The following is a 27,158-nucleotide window of genomic DNA, read 5'->3' on the forward strand; positions in this document are numbered from 1 at the left end:
AATGTATACGCAAAAGCATAAAAACAACTTACTCACCGGATTCCTTAAAGTGGTACAGATTGTTACAAACAATGCTTTCCATCTGAAATGTAATATTTTCAGATGTCGTTGTTTGATTGTCAATTTTGTTTGTTACACAATGGGCTATCTGTGCTCTGCCCTCCACGAGTATCGAAACCCGGTTTCTAGCGATGTAAGTCCGCAGACATACCGCTGTGCTACTGGGGGGGGGGGGGCTAGATTGTCAATACTTGTATGTAAAACGTTTTTTTTTAATGTAGTCTTACAATTGTATGACGTTCCCCTATCCTTCTTATATTGAGTTTTTGAAGATTGTGATTTCCTAAAATGAGTATTTAATGAGTACAAGGAGACTATACTCTGTTCACAAATTCACCAGTCTTAACTCTCGTGAAGTCTCGTTTAATGTTGTATATGTAGAAATAGACCATGTTCACGAGACACTTTTAACCACCTCATTAAGGACATATACGTAATACACATGGTAGGAAGAATCTTATCCCTTTAAGTGAACTTCCACATTATTGGGCTTAGGCTGGTTTCCTGGTGGGTCAAAGGTAAGTTCACAGACTTATAACGCTAAAATCTAGACACTTTTAACCACCTCATTAATGATATCGTAATACACATGGTAGCAAGAATCTTATCTCTTTAAGTGAACTTCCACATTATTGGGCTTAGACTGGTTTCCTGGTGGGTCAAAGGTAAGTTCATAGACTTATAACGCTAAAATCTAGAGTTTAATTTCCTGCGATGAAAAGAATGCAGATAACCCATTATGTAACTTTGCGTTAAAACAACAACAATAACAAATCAGAATGTGTAGCGACCATGTTGTCGAATTGTTTTCATGACGGTTTCACATTAAATAAATGTTGACTAGTCACGTGTATACTAAATTGTGCGAGGGATAACCACCATTTTCTTAAAATCAAGAACTATCTAAGTTTTTAATTAATCATTTCTTGACTATTCTTTGATGTATAAAGTTGTTCATAAGTTTAAAAATATATTGATAATAAATACTTGTTTAGGTAATGCTCCTCAAAATAATGAATCTTATAAAATCACGAATGAATTGTAATTAAACCTCTCTTTGTTTGTTTCGTAAGTCAGCGGAAAGCTATACAAAGAACTATCTGCCTGACCGCCCATAATCTCGAATTGATAGACTAGAGATAAGGTAGCTAGGCAACAGCATTCACCGCCAACTTTTGGGCTACTCTAATCGAATAGCAATTTAATCATCATTCTTATAACGCAACAATGGCCTCCAAGCGCGGAGAGCGTTTTGTGGCAAAAAGACCCTAACCACTAAGCCATTCGTGACCCAATCTCCTATTTTATAGTTTTTTGTGCATATGTAAGAAAACTTTTAATTTATCTTGTGTAAAACAGGACACCTTATAATTAATTTAGTTTTTCACCAATACTTTTAACTAGTATTTTCCTAAAAGTTATACATTATTTTCAGAAGTTTTCCTTTCAAAGCTGCCTATAAATATTTATTTGAGTGTTACTTTTTTTTTACTCATAAAAAATATAAGTGTTTTTCAGCCTTTTTGTTTTTCGAACTTTGAAAACATTTGAACTTCTACCAATCGGTTTAGTTGCTATGGCAAACTTACTAGGGTTTTACTTTATTTTCCTCGTCGTGGTCTTTCAAGCCATTGTCGTTGTCTGCGAAAAGGCAAAGAAGCGGAAATAGCACTTATTTTTATTTGAGTTTGTATTACCGCACAAATTCGTTTCTGAGGAGAAAGTGCACAGAGCGCGAGCACGCACACGTGAGCAAATGCTCTGTTCATGATTTTCAATTTTGCAGTACATCAGGAAAATAACGTTGCTATCACTAATCAGCCCTCTGAATGTATATATAGTTCTGTGTAATGCAGTGATTACAGCAACCCTGTTCTCGTTTAATGTCACCTTGCTCTTATACTGATTAGTTTCACATTTTGGTTGTTTTGAACGTGTGCTTCTACTAAAACACTGCTTTAATTCTACCACATGTTAATAATACAGATTTTTTATTAATTATACAATAACTGGGAGTTTTATCTTTAGGCGGTTAAATTCTGACTACGTATTTGTTTAAGTGGAAGCGTGTGATTTTTACGTGCTGTACAAATATAAGCGTGATATTTGTACGTATTGTATAAATGTAAATACAAATAGCATGCTTACACTTATACAACACGCACAAATAGTATGTTGACACTTATACAACACCTACAAATAATATGAACAAATATCCTGCTTACAATTCTACAACACGCGTGTTGTATAAGAGTAAACATGCTATTTGTATGTGTTGTAGAAGTGTAGACATGTTACTAGTGTGTAATAATATAAGTGTTATCACGCTACTTGGATTTCTCTGAACGCTGACATGTTATCCCGTGCTTGAAACTCACAAAAAAAACAAAAAACAGATACATTCCCTAACATATCCTCCTCCATGTCACTCCGAAGTGAAGAGAATTCAGTAAATTAATGTCAGTTTGAAACGTTGAACTCGTCTCCTCTAGCTTAAACTGCAAGATAAAATCACAAACCCTAGTAACCTACCTTTACAAAGATGGCAACTTATTTTGGAACAAAAAACTAGTATAGAAAGAATACAGTTTTCGCAAGGTGCATCTCTCTTCGTTAGGGGACGCGAGTTGGCCCGTGGTAGAGCTACGAACTTCGGTGATGGCGAGTAAACATCGAGCCTGAGAAACTTGAATCTAGCTTTATTTATTAGGTAGTAACTTTCATGCTTAATGTATCTTTTGTGGTAGTGATAATTAAGCGATTCCTGAAACAAAATGCTAATTTAAATTCACAAATTCCGTTCTTAACGAAGAGTGTTTGTATTTATGGAAAAGCTGTTATGTAAGACTATCTATCGCATTCCCTATTTTGGAACTAATGACCAGAGGAATGGCAGCCAGTCAGCAACAATCTCCCACCCATCATCCATACTAAGGGATATACTGTCACACTTATAACAAATCCATAACACAAAGTGCGAGGAAATATTGTGTGGTATCCCACTGATAAACCTAAAATTCGACACAATCGGTTGCAAATTTCGATAAGAAGATGGTGTTCATCTGTTGAATCAGTACGTTATAAGTCCTTGTTGTATGACATTACATACTCCTGTGTATAAAAGTAGTAAAATTATTTACGAAATGATTTTTATTCTGATCGATATAGTTTACTTGCTTTGATGAGAAGTTATTGATAATCAGATGCTCAATTTAATGATCCGGGCGTGGCCTTATGGTTAGATTGTCGGGATGCGAATAGCTCCACATTTCGAACCCGTGATATGTCGCTGAACACGCTCTTCACTTTCAGTTGTGGACACGTTATAAAGGTGACAATCAATCTGCTATTCAGTTAATAAGATTAGCCATTTAACACACGGTGTGTTGCTGTCTGGTTGCTCCCCCCCCCCTCTGGCCAACACTTCAAAACTAGGGACGGCTATGCTGCGGCTTTAGTCTTTAACCTGATCGTTTAGCCCGTGTGTTGTATAAGGTGCCACTCAGGTTGAAAATACCAAAAACCAAATGCTTAATTTAGTATATAATTAATTTTGAAAAATCTTGTATCCACAAAGGCGCTATTTTTAACCTTGAAGAGCTACAGCTCGGAATTAAAACTGTTGTGTAGCAGGGATGGTTATGCAGAAATAGCCCTCGTTATAAAAGGGATGACTATGCGCGGATAACTGTTGTGTAGCAGGGATGGTTATGCAAAGATAACCCTCGTTATAAAAGGGATGACTATGCGCGGATAACTGTTGTGCAACAAAGATGGTTATGTGCAGATAGTCCTTGTGTAGATATTCACAAAATAGCCCTCCTTATAAAAGGGATGACTATGCGCGGTTATTAGGTGTAGCATATGTTAAAGAAAAAATGTATTGGCAATTAAAAACTGGTATTAAAGTTTCTCGAGAAAACTCTATTATTATTTTTCTTATTAGTGTAATTGATACAGTTAGGATTTCAAAAAGTTGTTTGTGTACTTATTGGTAGAGGGATAACTTAATGTTGGCACTTACTGGACGTGTCTAAATCTGAATCTGAAGATTTACGATTCGCGGGCTATTGGCGGGAAAACTCGTTCCACACTTTGTGGCCGTGGATGCGTTATTAAAAGTGAGGGTCAAATCTCACCTATCGGTCAGACAAGAGTCGTCCAAGGGTTTTTGGTGCGCACAGTTACCGAGATATCTTCCCTCTAGTTTGTCAGTTCAAAATCAGGTATGACTATGCGCAGATAACTCTTGTGTAGCAGGGATGGTTATGCAGCACAGATGTGTTAGTCGTAGCAGGAATAGATTAACACAGTGAAGGAACTAATAGTTTTCTCGAGAGACTTTAATACCAGTTTTTAATTGCCAATACATTTTTTCTTTAACATATGCTACACCTAATAACACAGATGTGTTAGTCGTAGCAGGAATAGATTAACACAGTGAAGGAACTAATATCAGTTGCATGTACATTTTATCCGTGCTCTGTACAACTAGAAGAAGTCATTCGTCGAATTTCAAGATGAATTGTTTTACTTGTGCTTAAGTAGTTGGACAGCTTTATTCGCAATACTTTCTTGTAGATAGGAAAATACCGTTTTACAGGGATGATAGCTGTTTTAGAGACCCTATTACAAAGCTCATTTAGCAATAAAACGGGTGATCCGAAACATCGTCCAACTTAAATTACCTTGGAACATTATTCGCATAGCTTAACTTTGCACTTTTTGCTTAAAGACGTAATAGTTTATATACATATATGTTTTTATTTTAAACTGTTCTTGCTTTACGGCGCTCTATGGCTCCAACTACTGAACGCACTACTAGTTATAATAACAAATATTCAACTAAAAAAGTACACTCATTTTTATTTAATCATGCATGAAGCGATTAAACAACAACAAAAAATTATGTTGCCAAGTTCATAGAGATTCAGTTCAAGTATCCAGGTAACAAAAAGTGTTATAAAAATTGATTATTGTTAATCTGAGAAAACTATTTTAAATGATAATATAATCATTCAGGGCCCCCCAATATACTACAGTGTTAAATAATAATTTATGTTATCTTCTAAGCTCAGTAACTGCATAATAATCTAAGAAAAATCTATCAAAATTATACTGACAGTTATAGACGAATATTTCTATTGTCTTAGTGTTTTTAACGATAGGCTTCCAATGAAGCCGTAAGGAGAAATATTGAGGAAATAAATGTTTCATTGTTTGTTCTTTTGTTGTTGTTGTCGTATATAATAATCAAAGAAATATATCGATATATTAAGCTTTTATAGATTTTTTGATCCCTGAAGAAATCTTCTTTCATGACCACTTGCTCTAAAACCTTTATCAGAGTATGTAATATGAATTGTTTGATGTATTTGTTTTAGCGTAAAGTTACGAAATATGCAATCTGAGCTCTGTCCACCGCGGGGAATCGAACACTGAATTTTAGAGTTGTAAGTTTGTAAACTTACCATTGACTCATTGAGGATTGAATAATAATCATTATTTTTTCATCAATTCTAAAACAATGTTATAATGAAAAGTTCTTTTTCTCTTCCTAGATGTGAAGTTCGTGAAAAAGTGCAAGTTAAAACACTTCTCATGATATTATGTGATTGAAGTAAAAATAAAGAACCTAATAACTTTGGTTAAAATAAGATAAAATCATGGTGGGTGAAAACATGAACCATTTTTTGAAGCAAAAGCTAGAGTCGTGTCTAAGTTAAGGATAATTCTATTTTTATTATTATGTTATTCATAACTTAAAATTGAATTCACTTCCGTTATTGATTAATGTAATACACAGGAACTAAAAAAAGCTAGCATTGTTTGTTACATATCGTCTACTTGGATAAATCAACCAAAAGGAAATGTACGTAACTCAAGGACCAAGTACATCTACGATCACTGTAGATAGCGTATTATGGGTTATTTACTTTTAATATTTTCACTGTATAACAAACTTCGTAATTCTAATCTTATTAGGGTTTATTTCGTCTTTGAATTTCTGTATATCTGCTTGTGCTGTCTTCACTATGTAAATATATATATATGTGTATATACTAGCACAAAAAATGATGTTCAACTGCTCTGTAACGATTCTAAACCAATCGTATCAACCAGGCAATTTTCGTTCTTGCTGCTGTATTCCTATGTATTTATTTCTAATACTTGATAATATCCTATTTTTAGTCACGATTCTTAATGGATATCTAATATTCTTTTCATTTTTTTAGTCTTTAGAATCTGTAGTATTAGTTGTGCATTCTATCTAACCTTTTGTACTTTTTTTTTCAATAACAGTTACCGAAAATAAGCGCTAAAACATTCAATTTACAAATACTTCTCTGAGTTTGATAAATACGAACAAATTTTAAAATTATGCACACTTTACAGTTTTATTATCTAAGAAAGATATTTACACTTACTATAGGCACTGTTAGATCTCTGTATACAAGGTTGTAGTCGAGGAATGTTATGGTACTTGCTGTTCTCTATCCCTTTCTAATTAAAGTTGACTGATAAATAGCCATCAGTGTAGCTGCACGAGATAAGTACACAAACGTCAGAGGTTTAGAGCGCATCTGCTTTCCGAATAAGTGAGTATTCTCGAAGCATGATACTGGTAGTGTAAGCGGCAGCACCAGCTATGTATATAGACGTACAATTTAGGGACATCCTTTTCTACTGAATGGACTTTCTTTTTTTTTAATCATTCCAATCTTAATGTCTTCCTTCTTGATGAACAACTGTAATTTTCTCTTCTTTTTTATAGGGTTTGTTTAACCTCAAATGACAGTGTTGACTGTGTGTTATTCCTTATGGCAGACTTTCCATTTGTACGTCCACTGTAAGATGACTTAGCAAGACTGACAGGATCGGAAGTTCAGTGCTACAACTTGATTCAACTATCTAGGGCGCAACACTCTTCTGTTGCCTTCATTGTCTGGTTAAGCTTAAAACAGGGACAGGCGCAACTTTCGTGTCGGTGGATGCGTAGAGCCAGAAACGGACTTAGCAGGCTTTACTTCAAGACAAGTGGAGAGCTTCGACATGTGATATGATAGCTCTGAATGCATTAAATCTGCTTTTCACTAACATTTTAGTCCAACTTATTAGCTGAATAGATTTATCTCAGTTCGGCGGTGGTCAAAGCGTGAGAGATTTTAGTTGGATAAGCTTCAGTTTGTAAATCAACAACCTCTTGCATGGCTTTCTTAAGCCTTGCATGCATCATTGACAGGTAGAGTACTGGTTCCCCACCAAGCTGATAAAACAGTAAAAATGTGTTCAAACTTTTGAGAGATTTTTTTTATGCTATAAATAAATAGACAAAATTATAGCGTGCTATTCCTATTTAGGAAATTGAAACGACATCATGATGACAACAAAAAGTCAATCTAAAGATGGTATTATAACTGTATGGAAGGAAGCAATAATGAAGGTAAGTTTAAAACAGTCGGACTTGACAATAAAGATGAAATTCTGTTCATACCTAAGGTATTTGGTTAACCCTAGAATTGCCGATGGAGGACCTCCACACATTTTTATACCCATGTTTATTAACTACTTATTGCGAGTCAATAATTTTGCTGGTAGCAGCTAGGGTCCCTAATAACTTATGAGTCACTCAAAAAACTAACCAAAAATATCATCAATATTGTAATTGATCGCACTAATTATTGCTGAAGCCCCTTATGTTTGTATGATCGTTCGTTTCTTTTAGAGAAAAGCCACATTAGGCTGTCTGCTATGTCCAGCGCGGGGAATCGAATCTCGGATTTCAGTGTTGTAACTCCGCCAACTTATCGCTATCCCATTGGGGGGACAGCCCCTACGTATTTTACATAGAAGATGAGTGATTTAACCCGTAGTTTTGTTCAGTTATATACGGTGAGTGCTGCAAAAATATAAAATTATTCAATGTGATGTAATATGTAGGCACCATCGACAGTGAACGGTATGTAAACAAATCGGCTGTTTGAGGGTTAACCAATCCTCTGATATTCTCTTCCTACTCTTTAAGCATAGGACAAGTTTTCGTGTGTTATTTAATTACAACGAATCGAATTATTAAAAAGCACATATATATATACATATATAAGTTCAACATACAATAAGTTCAAAATAGGATTTTTGTAGAAAAGCTTCTTGTTGTTTAGAACAACTTCCTATTAATAACGAGTTGAAAAACTCACAAGCTTAAACCTTAAAAAATAATATGTTTGAAGTTTTAGTTTCTATTCTTCTCTTTCTTTGTTTTAAGTTAAAGATTTATGACAGCCTAGTTTAAGATTTATTAATCAACCATTAAACATTTCCTTGTTTTTAAAGAGTACCTTTGTATTTGCTTGATAATGATACTTCAATTATAAACTCAGCTATTTCTAGAAACATGTTTGATTATTTTTAGTTTACCATTTTTCTTGTCTCTCCTCGCTGGAGATTGCTAAGATAAGGTACTACTTTCAAAGTCAACATTTTTGTAATTTAAGACTTTTCACTCGTCTCATTGTTTACTAGAACAGTCTATCACCATAACCCTATAATATCGAAAAATTCAAAGTTCTAATTCTTGTTCCTGAAGTAATGTACACGTACTCTATTAATCTCAATTTTATAAAACATTATACTCAAAATTTTCAATGCACTTGGTAAGGTGTGGCTAAATTCATACCGTAGAGCCCTTCTCCGTAACACACAGAAAAGATAAATTCTGCATAGCTTATGGTAATAAGTTTCATAAAACTAGGCCTACATTATTTACATAAACATGGTAGCTTTGTGCATGACTACAAACAAACCGAAACTACAATGGGCTATCTGTGCTCTGCCCACCATGGGTATCGAAACCTAGTTTCTAGCGTTGTAAGTCCGCAGACATACCGCTGTGCCACTGGGGGCTTGTGTTTCGGTATTTAAAAGCATGACAAAATAATATTCTAAGGCTTAAAAACCCAATTTGCTTAATAAAATCAATCACTGATAACGTAAAAGATTTCGTTGTTTTATTACAAAATATTATCGGCCTTATAATGCTAGAAACCGGGTTTCGATACCCGTGGTGGGCACAGTACAGATAACCAACGAAACAGACAAACAAACGAAATAATATCAATTCAGAACATTTCAAAGTAAATATTCGATTTGTTAGTAGAGTAGCAAGAAAATGCAAATATCACCCATGATCCCCATTTGATACCTCAGTTATAAGAGGAAAACATAAAAACTGAAACCTGGGAAGAACTACACTGTCAACTAATTGGGAAAACCTCAATGGAGAACAAGTAGATTTCTTTCAAAACTTTTTTCTTGTATCAAAATGCTATAAGGAATTATTCAGAAATCGAACCAAAAATAACGAAAGTTTCTAAGTTATTCGAATTTCAAACGCTCTTATAGGTCGGAGATATTGCTTTAGTAATTGATTTGCGTTTTTCAAGAACTTTATAAAAAAAAACTATGTTACTATATAATGCTATATATTAATATTTTATGCAACGTCTTAGAGTTAAAGCGTTTTTGTTACAGTAGAAAAGCTTGTAATAATTTTATAAATTAATAATAGGCTTAATTAGTTGTTAGATTTCTGTATTTGCTGCTTTTTATGATATTTGCTATTTTGATAGCTAAATCAATTAGAATAATGCTAGACAGGTTTTTACTTTAGAGTAATCAGAAGTTTGATTTGAGGTAAGTAAACTGTTGATTGAATAAAATCGATTTTCTTCCACTACAATATAAAGTTTCTTTACCAAAATATGTGGGAAGGAGAAAAATTTAATTGATAGTTATTTTTTTACCCATCTACATAATTTCAGTTTTATATAGACCTAACTTATAAATTAACTTTACAAAACTGTACGCTTATAATCAATCTGTTTAGATACACCAATCAATTGGATAGAATGCGCAATTCATTCAGAAAAAAAAACAATCAAATTCAGAGCTGTACAAAAAGACAAAATTTGTTTACTCTCAATAAATCAAAATTTTTGCAAAACATAGTTTCCAGAACCTTTGACATAAAGTTGTTTGGCATCTTTTTTTCTTCTTCTCTTTTTATGAGAACTCAACTCTAAACAAACAGCACAGTAAGTGAGATTATCTGGAATAAAATCCTGTAGAATCTTGTCAAGCTTTTATTTTCCAGTAGGCTCTTCAATACTGAGTAGACTGACTCTACCGCCCTCCAGTAGCACAGCGGTATGTTTACGGACTCATAAGGCTAGAAATCGGATTTCGATACACGTTGTGGGCACAGCCCTTTGTGTAGCTTTGTGCTTAACTACAATCAGTTTGTTTTGAATTTCACGTAAAAATACACGAGGGCTATCTGCGGTAGCCGTCCCTAATATATCAGTGTAAGACTAGAGGGAAGGCAGCTAGTCATCACCACCCACCGCCAACTCTTGGGCTACTCTTTTACCAACGAATAGTGGGATTGACCGTCCCATTATACCGCCTCCACGGCTAAAAGGGCGAGCATGTTTGGTGTGACGGGGATTCGAACCAGGGACCCAAACAGTCTAAAAGTGACTAAAATGGCGTAAATATACATTCGATCAGACGATTATATTGTAAATATAACATCCATACAAATAAGTATGGCTGTCGTCGTACTGTCATACCATCATGCTAATTTCCTCCATACCCTTCCAATTACATCTAAAGGCCACATGCATGTATGTGACTAGAGGTCTTCTATTGATTTCCAGTGACAACTTGCAGCTGTCGTCTTATCGTATTAGACGTCTCAATTTGAAGCTACTTTGTTACAATAACATCTGATTCCGCTTAGAAATAACCATTCATCAATGTCCTAAAAGTCGTCTCGAAACGTAAGAGGGTTTTTATACATCAAGCGCCAACTTTTTTTTTTTTCTGCACGGTTGTATTTCTTTCGTAAGTTTTCTCTCTCTCTCTGTAAACCGATGTTTAGCTTTGTACATTTTTAGCGATTAATTTCAATATACTGAAAAGAGATATTCTTTTGTGCATTGTTTTAAAGAACACGAATATCAATAAACACACCGTTACTCTTTGAAACTATTAAAAATCGGCATAGCTATAATCACTTGTAAGGGTAGTTATGTATTTCTTTAATTTAAGCCTTTTAAAATCGGTTGTATGAACTTACACCACTAGTGTGATGAAAAGTTGGTTTATTAGCATATTCACAACTTTACTACAACTCTTAATGATTTGGTCCAGTGGTATGGTGCCGGATTGTGGAGTTAAGGGTCCATAGTTTGTGCCCCCCTTTAGCCCCCTCCCCAAACAAATCCACGCTTCACATTTCATGACCGTGGATACGTTATAAAAGCGATGATCAAATCTGACAAATGTAGTCCAAAAGTTAGCAATGCGTAGGGTTTGCTAGCTGCTTTCCCTCTAGTTTATCACTTCAAAACTAGGGGCGGCTAGTACAGATGTCCTTCACGTAGCTTTGCGCGTAGGAAAAAAAAAACGAATAAAAATTAATCTTTTTTTCTCAATCTACATATTTGATGGTGTTTCATCTTTTAGTGTCCATTTTTAATAGTTGTTGTGCCTGATGATGCCAAGTTAACCATGTAAAACATCGTAGTCATAAATGTTGTACTCTGAATGTGCAACAATACGCAATTTTTAAGTTTTAGGTAACAGGGTACTTCCTTTAATTAATTAGTTTGAAATGTCTTATGTAGTTTTGAAGTAAGCGATCTCTGTACTAAGGTATTCACAGCACCATTGTGCAGATTGAGATTATTTGACTTTTGTGATGACATGTGAGGGAATTCTGTAGGAAGGAGGACCCTGGTCATTTTACTCGTAATGCCACCTGGCTAATTTTCTCTTTCGATAAGAATGGGTGTCAGTTTCAGTTTTTTTTCTGGATGTCGTAACGTTTAGGCCTGTTGATGATTACGTCTGAGGTTTCTTTAAGTTTATTCGACTTATGAACATGACAAACTTTATTCGACAAACAAAGTTTATTCGACTTATGAACATGACAAACTTCTGTGATTTTTCTTTTCAAGACAACTTTTTATTCTATGCATTAAAAACACTTGAATTTAGAATGATAGATGAATTCTTTAGAGTTTTTGTCTAAAATGTTTTCTTGTTAAGTACAAGGCTACACAATGAACTATTTATGTTCTGCCACCCACGGGTATCGAAGCCCGTTATTTAGCATTATAAGCCTTCAGACTATCCTCTGAGCTACAGGGAGACTTGAATCTAAGTTTTGTTACGTTAAAGGAGGGCGTTTTTAACACTTCTTGTTGGGGATTTGATATTTTGTAGAAGAATGTTGCTGGAATATTTTATAATAACTGATTATATAGAAGGCTTAGTTTATATATTTTCATATCTATTAGGTTTCCATCAATTACTGATAATACTTTAATTTCAGACCTCAAAATACTATCTATTCGAACACTGCAGGCAGACTCACGACATAGAAGGTTTCATTTATAGTGATGTCTACTTCTTTTGTTATTTACTCAGTACATTTGCACAATGTGAACACTAAACCATCGGTTTCTGTTGCTCGTACTGTGAACATGAAATAATATTATCTAAGCAAGCAGATTATACATTGTTAAATTCAAATTTCAGTGAATAAATAAAGTTATTAAAGAAAAAGTTGTTATTTTCACGAAATATAAGAATATTTTAAAGAAATCTATCATAACTCGAAAACTAGAGATGATCAATAATTATCAACAGGATTTAAAGAAGCAGCATCGTCAAATTACTTAAAGACAGTTGCATTTTTTTCTAGAAGCAGAGAAAAAAACATTTTTGTTGGCCCTGATGTAATCGCTTGGCACGTGTTCGTTGTTCAGAGCTGTAAAGTTGAATTACCACTAAAACAACAAATCTTTATCACCTCTATGTTTTCTTCTACGAGATATAAGCGAAGCATTACTTGCTGTTTTGTCTCTGAATTTATAACAAATTTTCTGTGTCATTAAGGAAATACAGATAATCACTGCCTTTTAACTTATCTCATACCTCTATCTAAGAACCTAAATGTTAGTTGTACTGGAAGTACATACTTCTAACTTAAACGTTACCTGTATTAAAATTAAACAGTCTTTAAAAATAGAATAATATAATATTAGCTGTAAATTTAACTTTAATACTTACTTATAACCTAACCTGTATTTTTGTTAATCAAACTCTTTTCTGATCTATATACCATTTTTTTTCAGTTTATACTTTATTGGCAAAAATTGTTCCATTTGAAGTTATTTGTATGTCGTAACACGAGTATAATTATCATAATGAATGTATGCATCAACGTTCATTTTTAGATTAATTATAAAGTACCTACGAAAATATATTACTATAAAAGTAGAGAACTAATTCTACAATAGGTATTGTGCGAAGTATAATTTTAAAATTCTATATAGTGATCATATTGTACAATGATCCTTATATTCGTCTCATTCTATTTTCTGTTGCGATCTATAAAATATTAAAAGTCACTTCTCAAACTTTCTAACCTTTTATTTCAATATTTCGAAATGCATGTAGATGTTTTGTGAGTATTTGTACTACGGGAGAATGGTATATTCAAAACGAATACATAAATTTGTAAAACAAGGGGCTCGGATTGCCCCGTGTTGGAGCTCCGGATTTCAGAGCTGGCGAGATGGGCTCCAATCAATGTGATACCATAGAATATTTCCTGCATTTTAAACTTTAAATGCGTAATAAGAGTGATAGTTAATCCCTTCGCGTGGATGGTGGGTGATAGGGTGCTTGTGACTGGCTGTCAGTAGTTCAAAAATATTTATGTCTAACATAGTCTTGTAAAAAAGTAAATAAATACAATTTTATATATTTTTCATGCGAATTTTAGCAACACAGCAGGGAATCTAGCAACAAAAATAAACATGTTTAACAAGCATTTTTGATGTTAAAATATATATATTTTTCGTTTTAAAGTTTAAAATCACCAAACTTTTAAACATTTGTCTATGACTTACCATTTATTTTCCTTTTTCTTTTTATTGTTTCCAGCGATCAGTCTACAGACTTGCAACACTAAATATCGGGATTTGATATTCATGGCGGGCCGAGCACAAACAGCATATTGTGTAGCTTTGCGCTTAACAAGAATACTCATTTTTGTTTTTGATTTCATTGTATTATAGCAGTCTTCAGCTACATTTTAGCTAATCTGAACTCGAATAACATTTATTTTATAGCCATTTACCGCTTTTAGTTTATGTTAATAAGGAATTTTAATATATTATAATGCTACGTTTCACAATGTGGATATGTAATTCAAATGAAATGAGATAAAAAAATGCTTCTTTTCATAAACTGGATATGTAATTCGAAGCAATTCAAACGAAATGAAATAAAAAAACAAACTCGAGTATGATTTGATTTCTAGGATGGATATTGCGTTTTTACTTCCTGTATTTGCACATTTTTGTTTTTGGAGGTACTTTGAACAAGGGTGGATATTATGTATAAATTATTATTCCAACATCAGCGCGTATCACAGAATGGAGCATGTTTTACCTAAGACTTTAGATGTACACGTTTAATTATATAATCGATGTTGTTTGTTTCATTATGTGATAGATGCGAAGCTATCCGATTCATTTAAGATTACGAACTGAATCTAGAGATGCTGTAGAATACAGCAATGAATATTATTTTGAAAGATTCGGGTGATAAAACAGTGCAATTCTTTCTGTAATTTCCTTGCAAAGTTATAAAAAAAACTTATTTGCTAACAACATGCGTAATAAACAAGCAATTAGATATACGGTATTGTATTGGAAACTGTAGTTGAGACACATTCTGATAGAAGAAAAACATTGTTTGAAGAGGTAATATAACTTTGTTTTGGTTGTTCTTCAGAAAGCCACTGCTTTTAGTGAAGTTAATGCTCTTTTGCTAAGCCTTTCTAACTTTTTTATTCCATATGCTGTTTTATTTAACTAAAAGCTAAATTATTCAAAGCGTCATTAATTTTAAATCTCTTGCTGTACTTCACGTCGTTTTCAGTCTTCCAACCTGATGGGTTTTCTCGGAAGACGTTACTCTAATATATTTTAAGTAGCTGAGATGGGCTAATCTTGTGTGTTCTTTTTTGTTTTTATATATATACCTTGGTCTCTTGCCGAAAGTACATCTTTATATGGTTTTCTAAATAAAAGTTAAGATGTTTTACTGAAACTATCTGCGAAATATTACTTCATTAAATACTTGCTTCACTTCAATATATATTTTTAGTGATTAAATCCATTGAAGTATTTTGTTGATTTAAATCGAGACAAAACTAAGGAGATTTCACCCATAGATTGAATCTAGAATAATATAAAGCTTCAAGATCTTACTGTGGGTCTCAAGGCTGGTCAGATTTTACAAGCTACATTTTTGCATAATCTATTTCTTTGAAATATGGGTTAGTTAAAATTAAATACACACAATTCTCTCCCTGGTACAAAAAGTTAGTTCAATGTAATTAGCAAAAAAAAACAATATTTTATTTAATTATTTTCTGACATCCGAAAGTTTAGACATCTATTCCTTCGAGCAATTATATTAATGATTCAAAAGGATTGTTTGTTTGTTTGTTTTGAATTTCGCGCAAAGCTACACGAGTGTTATCTGCGCTAGCCGTCCCTAATTTATCAGTGTAAGACTAGAGGGAAGACAACTAGTCATCACCACCCACCGCCAACTCTTGGGCTACTTTTTTACCAACGAATAGTGGGATTGACCGTCACATTATAACGCCCCCACGGCTGAAAGGGCGAGCATGTTTGTTGTGACGGGGATTCGTACCCGCGACCCTCAGATTGTGAGTCGAGCGCCCAAACCACCTGGCCAAGAGAAAATTACTTCCTTGTTCTGGAAACCAGTTGTCGGAGTTGAGTCTTATTAACCTTTACTGGTATTATCGAAATTGGTCAATGTCTCCCTTCCTATGTGTTTCAAAACATTTACCACGACGTAGAGCATCTCATATATATCGGCGTTTCACGTTTTATTGATAATAAAAAAAAACTCACGAAGAGCCCGACATCTAGTGAGGATATATAACACTATTTAAGACTAACATGCAAGTATAAGTTAAAAAACGTGATTAAGCAATTATTTCTGCTTATTACACTTTTTACTGCCACTGTAGTGTTTTCTCAGTTTTTTAACTCTTCACCAATTTAATGTTTTTTATGCTATGTATAAAAGCTCATAATCCGAAAGCAATCAAACATTATAAGAATTACTATGATACTTCTTTATAAGTATATTCAGACTGTGGGTTCGACATATGAACTGAATTTCATATGTACTTTTTCTTCCCTTTGAGTTTCAGACAACATTTCCCTACATTGAGTCTTTAATGTGATTTGAGAAAGTCGTGTAAAACAAATTTTTGAAAGACAGCACCAGTAACGCGACCCTGAAAGAGAGCTTCAGCACTGGTGACATCAAAATCTTGCTATTGCGTATCAAGAACTCGCCTTACTCGACTTTGTTAGATCTAATGATGTATTCATCATGGAATACGAAACGTTGTCTTGAAGCCATACAAAAAGCAGGAGAAGTCCATAAAACACCATTCCACATATAATGGTATTTGTATATTATCGGCATTGAATTTAATAACTTTTGCCGCTTCTGTTGAAGGATATAGATTGACATCTTTGTTTAAATGTTAACAATATCAAATTAAGGCTATGTGGAATCCACTTTACTGAATAGGTTGAACAAATATAAAAAATACATTATTTACATCGAGTATAGTGTTGTTCCTATTAATAAATGTAAAAATTGCCCTTTTGTTTTGTAAGATTGAAAGGAATTCAAATATATGTTTACCTGTATAAGTGTAACTTTGTATACGATAAGATTTAAATTATAGTAATAATATGTTGTATGATGGTGTATGCTAATAACTTCAAAATAATATTCAAAGGCCAGAATTAACAATTATGAAATTAAGAGTAAGACACAAATAGCCTCGTCTTTAACTTTTTTACTACATTTTCTTCTGTATGTGTTCCAAAGATTGATAGACGGTCAAAGACAAAAAGCAATTTTTAAAGTCGTACAAACATAAATCAAATTGTGATATTGAGAATTTGATGCTTTTTTGGTTGTTTCACATTTCATCCTATTGTAAAAATAGACTTAAAAATACGTTTACAGTGACTATTGAAACCTTTGATTAAGAATGTACCACCATTATATCAACTTAAAAAATTTTTTACAGTGACTATTGAAACCTTTGATTAAGAATGTACCACCATTATATAGACTTAAAAATATGTTTACAGCGACTGTTGAAACCTTTGATTAAGAATGTACCACCATTATATAGACTTAAAAATATGTTTACAGTGACTATTGAAACCTTTAATTAAGAATGTACCACCATTATGTAGACTTAAAAAATGTTTACAGTGACTATTGAAACCTTTGATTAAGAATGTACCACCATTATATAAAGTGTAATTTTTGTTTTACACGTACAGACTTATATGTTATTTTCTTAGAAAAAAAAATGTTTAAGACTATTCACCTTTCATCCTAAACTTGCAAACATGACAACAAAACAATAAAAACAAAACAAAACTGAGAAACACTGACGTAAGGTATATAGTTGTCAAGGTTATCGAAAGGATGAAATAATATCTTGTAAATCCATAAGATGGAAAAGGTGGACTTGTTTTCATTATAAGGATAAAAACAAAAAGGATTTACTAGAACAGAAGATCCGTGGTCATGATAGGCTTTCTTTTTTTCAACAACTATATCGAGACCTCTAGTGGTAGCTAAGTGTAACTTAGAAAGGCACTAGTCGTAATTTTCAATTACCTTTCTGGTTTATATAAATTCAGGTTCAGACTAATTAATTATACAATACTTGAAGAGCAGTGTTATGTCTTCGTAGCCTATTAAAGTTTCACATGTGTTTCTCTTTATATATGATATGTCGTTATGTGAACTTAAACGTGCGTTAATCTTTCCGATAAATACAGAATTACATCTTTTACTTCTAACACTTATTATAACAAATTGCTAATCATAAACTTATCTTTATTGTGACTCATAAGTTAAACGGGAAGTCTTGTTTCAGTGTAGAATACTTAGAGATTTGATGTACTGCTAAAATGTAAAGATATATTTTAATTTTAGTCCCTAACATACAAAAAAAAAATTGGTCGTAGGTGTTTTGTTTTCAAGACGTATTCTCTTCACATTAAATTTTCACTATTCATCGTTCTGATCAGAATATTTGATAATTACTTAAAAACGTTAATTCACAGGTCCTGAAAGATTAAAACTTGATGTTGTTTTTAAGAGCCTCTAATTATTAGTGTTGGGGCTATTGTGCAAAGTTAATCATACAAATGATTTTAAAAGTACTTCATTAATAAATCATATGAAAAAAATATGATACGTTTATTTCTAATTATCCAAACAAGTAACGTTTAATTTATATTTGATGGGAACGTTAATTTACAGCTCAGAAAAGAATTTAGTAACAATAGATACTGTTGAAATTACAGATTCCTATTGCTTACTGGGTCGTGAAATCTATATAATCGAGTAACTTATTCTGGAAATGTTGTGGCTAACCATTAGTTGTTCCTTCTCTCAGTTTATGGAGCATCTGAGACTTACTGACTTTAATGACTCATCTTTCCTTACTAAGGAATGAATTTTTCACTGAGCTCTTTACTACGTCATCCTTTGAAAATATGCTATGTATGTATAACTAGTGTTGTAAACAGACTGACTAACACAATAGATAAAGCTTTGTCCCAGCGATGAGGGGGGAGAGTATCTGGCTTGGCTTAATGGTTAGCGTGGTAGATGTATGAACCCAATGGTTCTTGGTTCGCAACCCGTTATTGTGCTTCGCATTACGTACTTTATGGCCATGGGTGCGTTATAAGAGTGATGGTCATGTCCTCTATTCGATCAAACAAAAGTATTCCAAGAATTATCGGTGGATGCTGTTGAATGGCTACCTTCTCTTTAGTCTATTTGTTCAAATTAGGAACGGCTATGAGCAAGTAGTATTTGTGTGGCGTTTTCGTAAAATTCTGAAACATATAACTGTCCCTAGTGGTACAAGAAGTTTGAACAATACTAAGTTTCCACGAATAGGATATAACCACGATAAGGTATTTTCTGGAACTCTTATCATGCACCCACAGTTTGAAGCAAGAGAAATATTTTGTGACATAGAATAGAATCGAACCTGGCTTGCCAGCTGCGAAATCCAGAGTTCTACCACAAGGCCAAATCGCGTCCCGCCAAAAAAAAAAATAAATAACGTCGGGCAGATATGAGGGAAAATGGTATTTAGATTGAAATATTATAGTCAGATAGAGGCACCTTTTTGAGGTCATTCTTCTCATAGAGGTATAATTTCTTATATTAGATTAAATAAATTATCAACATTTCAGACTTTTCATTACAGCATTTACGTGCATAGTTAATAAGTTTTATTACTGCAATAGTTTCTGTGTTTTAATCGATCGATCTACCTCTTAAAAAATATTTTTAATAATTAATTTTGTTCTTGTCTTCTTCATTTACCAACTGATCTTTTGAAAAAAAAATAAAAATAATAAATTTACATCACAGAGGCTTTTAGTGTATAAAAATAAAATTATTGTTGGAAACTACAGTTTGTACAGACAGAAATTTAGGTTTAGTTTAGTGGTGGCTGACGATATTTTTAACCAATCACTCATCTGAGTTTGACAATAATAGTTTGTATTGAAAATCTCCTTATACGTCGGTTCATTACACAGCTCGAATAAAAGCTAAATTACAATGTTGAAAATTGTATTTATTTTATTTTTTTTTGTTAAGCACAAAGCTACACAATGGGCTATCTGTGCTGTGCTCACCACGGGTATCTAAGCCCAGTTTTTAGTGTTATAAGTCTTTAGACTTTGTTTTGCTCTGTTTGTTTTTGAAGTTAAGCACAAAGCAACACAATTGGATATCTGTGCTCTGCCCACCACGGGTATCGAAACTCAGATTCTAGTGTTGTCTTTAGACTTACCGCTGAGCCACTGGGGTCCAAAATTTTATGCATGTTTGTTTTTAGAGCACAGTTGCAATGGGTTATCTACTGTGTCCACTGCGAGGAACCGAACCCCGGATTTTAGCATTGTACGTTCGTAAAGTTACCGCTGACCCCTCGGGGTACCCATATTGTGTCGAATATTTAATACAAAAACAGTTTTAACAAATATTATTTTTAAAAATAAAACAAAAAGAGAAGCACGTTTATTGTTTGTTTGTTTTTATTTTAGCGCAAAGCTATACACTGAGCTACCTGCGCTCTGTACGCCTCGGAGAATCGAACCCCGGATTTTAGCAAATTTATTAAGTTCCGAAAAAATTAACTCACATTTGCATTTTTCTTTCTTTTTATTTTTCGTTATGCATTGGTTATGTATTTTTTTTTAAATTTAACACCATTAGTTCATTCACAACCTTATTCTGTGGTTTAACCTTTTTATTCCGAAGTTGTCTTTTACCACACAAAAAATGTTTGATTAGGTTCACTAAATTAAATGTAAACTTAAATTGGAGTCTATTTCTTAACTTTATCAAACTGATTTAAAATATACTAACTGAAACCAAGAATGGCAAAAATACATTGGCAGTAATTGCATCCGAATGTGTAGTGCTGGGCGTGGTCTACTAGTTATCATTCTGAGATACAGATCAGAAGAGCTAACATTCTGACTGCCACATGTCATTTGCCTTTAAACTGTGGAGACGTTATAACTGTGACAGTCAAATCATGTTATTTGGTTACTAGTAGACGCTTGGTGGCAGACACTGCTGACTTGTTGCTCTTGCTTTGGTCAACACTTCTAAATTAAAGTTGGCTATGTCTAAAACATGGGCTCTCTGACCTGGCCGTTTGACCCATCCGTCATATATACTGCCATTCAGGTTGAAAATACCAAAAATTGATAGTTTGATTGTAAAAAAAAATAGAAAAACAAACGTTTTAATTGTTTGATATAATGAATAAACAAGCAAAATAATAATTTTGAAATGCACATTCGTAGTCAAGATATCGTTCAGAAACTATACATGTAAATAAGCTGGTTTGAATGAGGCTTGTTTTGATAAGATTGCTTACAGTTAGTATAAAAACACTCAGTTCCACCATTTTTCCAATTAAGTAGTCCTGGAATGTATTGTCACTACTTTTTTTTTATCTCATCGCCTGATAGGTCAGATATTGCTGTAAACTGGCTTGTTGTCATTATATCATACATTTGGTGCTGTGATACTATGTAAAAATGTTACAAACATCATCTTCAATCACTCATGACTGGAGATGTAGTCTCCCACAAGAGGACGAATGTCAAATTCAAACTTTAAGCTTCAGATAGTTTTCTTTTTTTACAAGTTCTAGGAAGAAAAACACATTATTTAAAGTTCCTACCTATAAGTTATCAAGACTTTTGTATGTATTTATTCAACTTATCGAAGTATAAATCTGAAAGAAAATGTGAATAAGTGTAAGGACGGAGGAGCAAAGCGATGGTACAAGCTATATGAAAATAATCGTTATGGTTAGTAGCCTACACTAAACCTTACTACAGTACAACCCTAACAGAAACAAAAAGCAGGCCAGGAAAACTTGAAAAATGCACAGAGTAGAAATTCTACCAGCAGAGAAAAGGCAATACCATTGTGATAATGGACAAAGAATAACATTTTAATAAGTACCATTCTCTAGTCGAACGTCAAATAACAAGAAATAAACATTAACCCATTAAAGGAGCTTTAAACAGAAAGAGTCAGACGACTAACAGTACGTAGCACGATGATGACACATCCCTGGTTTCCCTAAGTTCTAGAAACATAGTTACCCATAAACAACCGCAGAAGTTCACTGTGTCAATCTTTAACTAGATATTATATAGATATATTAGTACTATTAATCGGCAAAAATTCTTACATACTAGGAATTCAGTCCAATTTGTAAGTATCATGAAAACAACCATGATAACCTCACGAAGCACATGGATCAGTTTTGATAAAAATGCTACCAACAACAAGAAGGCCTATTAATGGGTTCACTCCCCATCACTCGTACTCAGTAGCCTTTGTAGGGTACATTTCAAATATTACTTTCTCAAAACAGCTACCTTACGAGTCATTATTTGGCGCGAATTTGATGGTATAACATTACATTCGTAATGCTACTAATACGATTCCAATACGAATAGAAAATATAACAAGTTTTCATTTTTACAAGCAATGTTTACAGAGACACATAACACAAGAGTTTAAAGAAAAAACACCTATACTGATAAATTCCTTGACTATAAATCAACACCGTAAAGAACGGGTGACATAAATTGCTTAGTTTCAGAATGACCAAAATTTGTAATAGAAAAAGTGCTGACAGTTTTACAACTATATTTCCATACGTCAACGGTACATCTGAAAACAATCAAAGGATATGCACACAACATAAAGTCAGGACTACTACAAGCAATGCTATCGTAGTTGACGTATACCAAATCATCAAAAGAATCAATGGAGAGCAAAAACGCCATTATCATTTAGACCTGGGTGTTCGTTTAGGATACTAACGAAGACAAATGATAAGCACCTGATCGCCACGACGTGTCATAAGTAGATGGAAAAAAATGATAAAATGTGTTCAATGGAAAGGTATGTTCAGAAAGAGGACCACAGATTTTTCCAGAACACTCGCAAGTTTAATAAGTGAAATTAAAACGGAAAAATTATTAGCAGATATTCCTTAACTCAAACATCTCACAGGTCAAACTGTATTCGTGTATGTTTAGTAATAAGTATTTATAAACTAATGATCCTCTCACTGTGGTTAATAACAAAAAATTAGGGTTAGCAAGGTGAGAAGAAACATTCATCTTTACTTAAGTGCCCAATTAATACGAATGTCAACAATGGTATGATAACCCATCACGAATTTAATTTGAAGGGAAAGTAAAAAAAAAAAAATCTGAAAATGAAAATTGAAAAAAATGTCAAAATATTATAAAAAGCAAAAAAGGAACCTCTAAATTAACTTTTGCTAGTGAGATATTTTATAGATTATTTTTATCGCGTGAACGACACGTGCATATTGAGTTTATATTCAGGCGAGCAAGTGTTTCAAAATCTCGCTTTTAAAACTCTCACCTGAAAAGAAAAGTGAGATTCCAGACATGTTTATAGTCAGACTGACTATAAAAATGCTTTTAGCTTACGTTAACATTTCTCAGCTGATACGTTGCATCTTCGCTTTTTCCTTAGGTCTGCACTCAATCTACCTTTGAACCAGTTTCAGGCATGCTTAACTAACACATCTCCTGTGAACGTGTGCCTTACAAAAGCTGCCTTGAAGTTTTCGGATACCTTATCGGCCATTTGTCCGTGTCGGTTTATCTGAGAACGTCAATCACGCGCTTGGCACGAGCCTCAGACAAGCAATCAATAGAACCTTTGCATTGACGTATCCATGGAAATGCCCGGGAGTTCAACGACATCTTAACGATATTTTGTCAATCTTGCTAATTTTTATCTCAGACTTTTTACTTGCGACAGAAGCTTAAACAAAGACAGTAAGAAACGTCATTTGTTAAACTAAACATCTTCTACTCTTTTTTCCTTTCAAGCAGGAAAAATACGAATGGGTATGATGAATATAAAATACGTCGTGAAGTTTCTTCTAACCAGGAACTATGCTTCATGTGCATGTATTTCTCATGTAAATATGGAAAGCATTAGTCGCTTAAAATTATCATTGAAATACTATTTCCATCGGATATAACTTGTAATTTATTTCCACTAGGAGATATACATCTGGAAGAATTTAAAAGATTGCTATATTAGATATCAATGTGAAGGTATCAAAGCAACATTTATGTTACAAACTCGTTACCAAAACTTCCGGTGTATTTCTAGTTTCATACTGAGACGATAAAAGGTTTCAGCCGATAACTGTTTACAAAAAACACAATATAAAGAATACCAGACCTAACTGTACAATCAGCGATATCAATGTGCTACAAACATAAAAAAAAAATTCAATTTCTCTAAACAGGAAGAAGAAAAAATTGTCCCGTAAAGAATTTCACACAAATAAAAGCTGTTTATATATAAGACGTTCCTTCCTTTCCCCTCGTTGACGATCAGTACAGGAGGACACATCCCACATAACCCGTTGTGAAGCTTTGCGCTTAAAACAAAACGCCATTTTTGTACACATATACAATTAACTCGTTACGCGTCTCTGTGGCAATTTATCGAATATAATAAAATGTTATTTCGAAAAAATAGCAATTTATTTCTAAACTGGGAAAATTTTTGGTCGTCAAGAAATTAATGTCGCGTTTTGAAACACTTTCATTAACCAACCACCAAAAAACGTACATCACGTATAATAGTTAAATGAACCGCCTAAACGTCACGTTAGTGTAGCCTATATAATGTGTAAAGTTTAGTATACGATAAGCATGGTAACTATTACTTTTGATAAGTGTTTGGTTTTGATATACAAGTTGTTCGGGTTTTTTTCATCTCAAAAGAGTGACATTAAATACTGGACGACCTAATATTAAACACAATCGTTCTAGCAAAAACTTCCCGATGGTTCATTGGAACGTCAGCGGGCTTACAACGCTAAAAATTGGGTTTCAATATCCGAAGTGATCAGATCACAGACAGCCCATTGTGTACATTTGTGCTCTACAACAACAAAAACAAAACAAAAATCAAATGCTCTAGCAAAATATGGAAAAAAAGTTTTAGCATTTAGTGCGCGCTAATTATTAAAATAGAATAGTAGTAGGTGTCGTAGTCAGGAAGTTGTGTTGAAGTTCAATGACTAGAGAAAAAATCAAATAATGAGGAAAAATACGTAGAGAAATGTTATTGATGATCAAGTATGAACCAATATAATCAGTGTTCACAAATATAATTTCTAAAATTGATGTTATTCAAGAATTAACTATCCAGTTTATTTTCAAAATTGAAGCCTGTCCATTTGAATTCATTGTTTTCCGACATGTAACAACTGGTAGTTTTTATTCAATAGTTCAAGACCCCATACAACAAGAGTTTTGAAATGTATCCTTTCAAACGTTATCATAACCCAATGGAATTGACAATATCCTCTTTATAAGCTATCACACATTAATAAAATTGGCAATATGCTATTTCAAAGACCCTATATACCTTAGTAAATTTAGCAACAGTATTTCTCGAAACGTTTTTCGTCAATAAACTATGTTTATATGATAAACTTTGAGTTTGTCGATTGTAATAATTATTAATTTAAAACTACTTGATGTATCAAGCAAATAAAAAATATTATTTTAAGCTACATCTTTTCATTTTTGCCTGAAAAAATGGAAAACTTGGAAGAATTTAATGTTCACATGATATGGATCCATGACTATTGATGTCGTTAGTCACCAGTAATAGAACATATTGGGGAGATTACAACAGTGGAATAACTTGTAACGTGTACTTGAACATTTTGCTTATCAGATGTGCAATAAGTTCGACTTGCTAGACTGACACGGACGGCATTGCCTTCGATAAGAAAGGCTCATGCGCAGTAAGTTCGACTCATTAAACTGACATAGATGGTTATTGCCTTCGATAAGAAGGTTCATGTGCAATAAGTTAGACTCACAAGATTGACGCACATGGGCTTTGCCTTTGGTAAGATGGGTGATGTACAAGTTTGAGTCACTAGATTGACACGCATGGGAATTGCATTTGATAAGAAGGCTCATGTGCAATGAGTTTGATTCATTATACTAATACGGATGGGTATTGCCTATGGTAAGAAGGCTCGCTGAAAATCGTCTGCAACCAGAGACGAAAGAAATAGTGGATATATTCTTATCACATTACAGACCGTTCTTTTTAATATTTACGATAATGTCTCTTACAGAGTAGCCCCTGATAAATCAACGCTAAGTATGATGGCTTATAACACTTAAAAAATTCATGTCGGGTTTCAAAACCCGCGGTGGCCAGAGCACAGATAATTCATTGTGTAGCGTTGCGCTTAACAACAAACAAACAAACAAACATACAGTGTAAGTAAGCCAGGTGTATATTTGCTGAAAGTGTTCGTTATTTAAATTTGATTTTTCTGTGACAGTGTGAAACAACTGATAGTATCCTACGAATTACATATATTTATAACAACTGCTAATTTTCTATGAATTATATCTGGAATATTAATTCCTCATACTAATATCTCATGATAAGCTGCGGGTACCTTCGTGCCGAATTGCCGAATTTCTTGTCTTTATTATTATTATTGCTTTCTTAATGTCATTCACAATTAAAACATTCTTTTTTTTCTTTTTTTACCTACTAACAAACTCTCCTCTAAAGATTTTATAAAATTAAAGGAAATCGTACTACTTCATTCGAAATGGGGTCATGTTTTGGCAAAAAAAAAAAAATGAAAGAGCACAAAATTAAAGTCTTAAAAAGCAAATTATCTGGTTAACGTGTTTTGTTTTAATACAGCGTATGTGTTTTTTTCATAAGGCAGCGTCTTCAAAAACATAGGAACCTTCGCTACTCCTATAGAGGAATGTTTAATGGGAAACGAAATATTTTAAAAAATAACTTTATTTATTTAAAACCTATAAGTCTGATAGCAATAGTTTGTGCCTGATATAATCTTTATATCCCAAAACATTAAATACATATTAAGGAAGATCTACTTATCAAAACTGTATTAACTGAAATAGGCCTAGAAAACAGACAATTATAAACATCACAAAGAAATTCTACTTTTAATAGTTATAATGATGTGCACAGGTTTACGAATCAAACAGCTAAAGAAATACTAAAAACGTTTTACTTGCAGTACTCTGTTATCTTTCCTACTTTGAGCATCAGATAGTTTATAACATAACAAACGTATTTTGCTTGCAATACCGTATTTTTCGGTGTATAAGACGCACTTTTTACCCCAGAATTTGATGTCAAAAACTGCTTGCGTCCTATACACCGAAGGTATGAATAATATATATGTATATATATATATATATATACGATATATACAAGTCATGTGT

The 27,158-nt window shown here is 33.3% G+C and overlaps 1 protein-coding gene across 3 annotated transcripts in view; it reads left to right on the top strand.

Annotated features, from left to right (window-relative positions):
• LOC106466972 (synaptotagmin-12-like) overlaps positions 1 to 27,158 on the top strand; it is a 204,140-nt gene that overhangs the window by 69,246 nt on the left and 107,736 nt on the right. Inside the window, exon 2 of one of the 3 annotated variants that reach the window (XM_022395653.1) lies at positions 6,836 to 7,504. The exons of 1 other annotated variant lie outside the window; for it this stretch is intronic. In XM_022395653.1, coding sequence (XP_022251361.1) covers positions 7,439 to 7,504 — 66 coding nt within the window. In that variant the 5' untranslated portion in view covers positions 6,836 to 7,438. The remainder of the gene's footprint in view (positions 1 to 6,835; positions 7,505 to 27,158) is intronic. One more of the 3 variants, XM_022395657.1, reaches the window with a different exon arrangement.

This window comes from Limulus polyphemus, unplaced genomic scaffold (genome assembly GCF_000517525.1).
Source record: "Limulus polyphemus unplaced genomic scaffold, Limulus_polyphemus-2.1.2 Scaffold77, whole genome shotgun sequence".
NCBI classification, from domain to species: domain Eukaryota; kingdom Metazoa; phylum Arthropoda; class Merostomata; order Xiphosura; family Limulidae; genus Limulus; species Limulus polyphemus.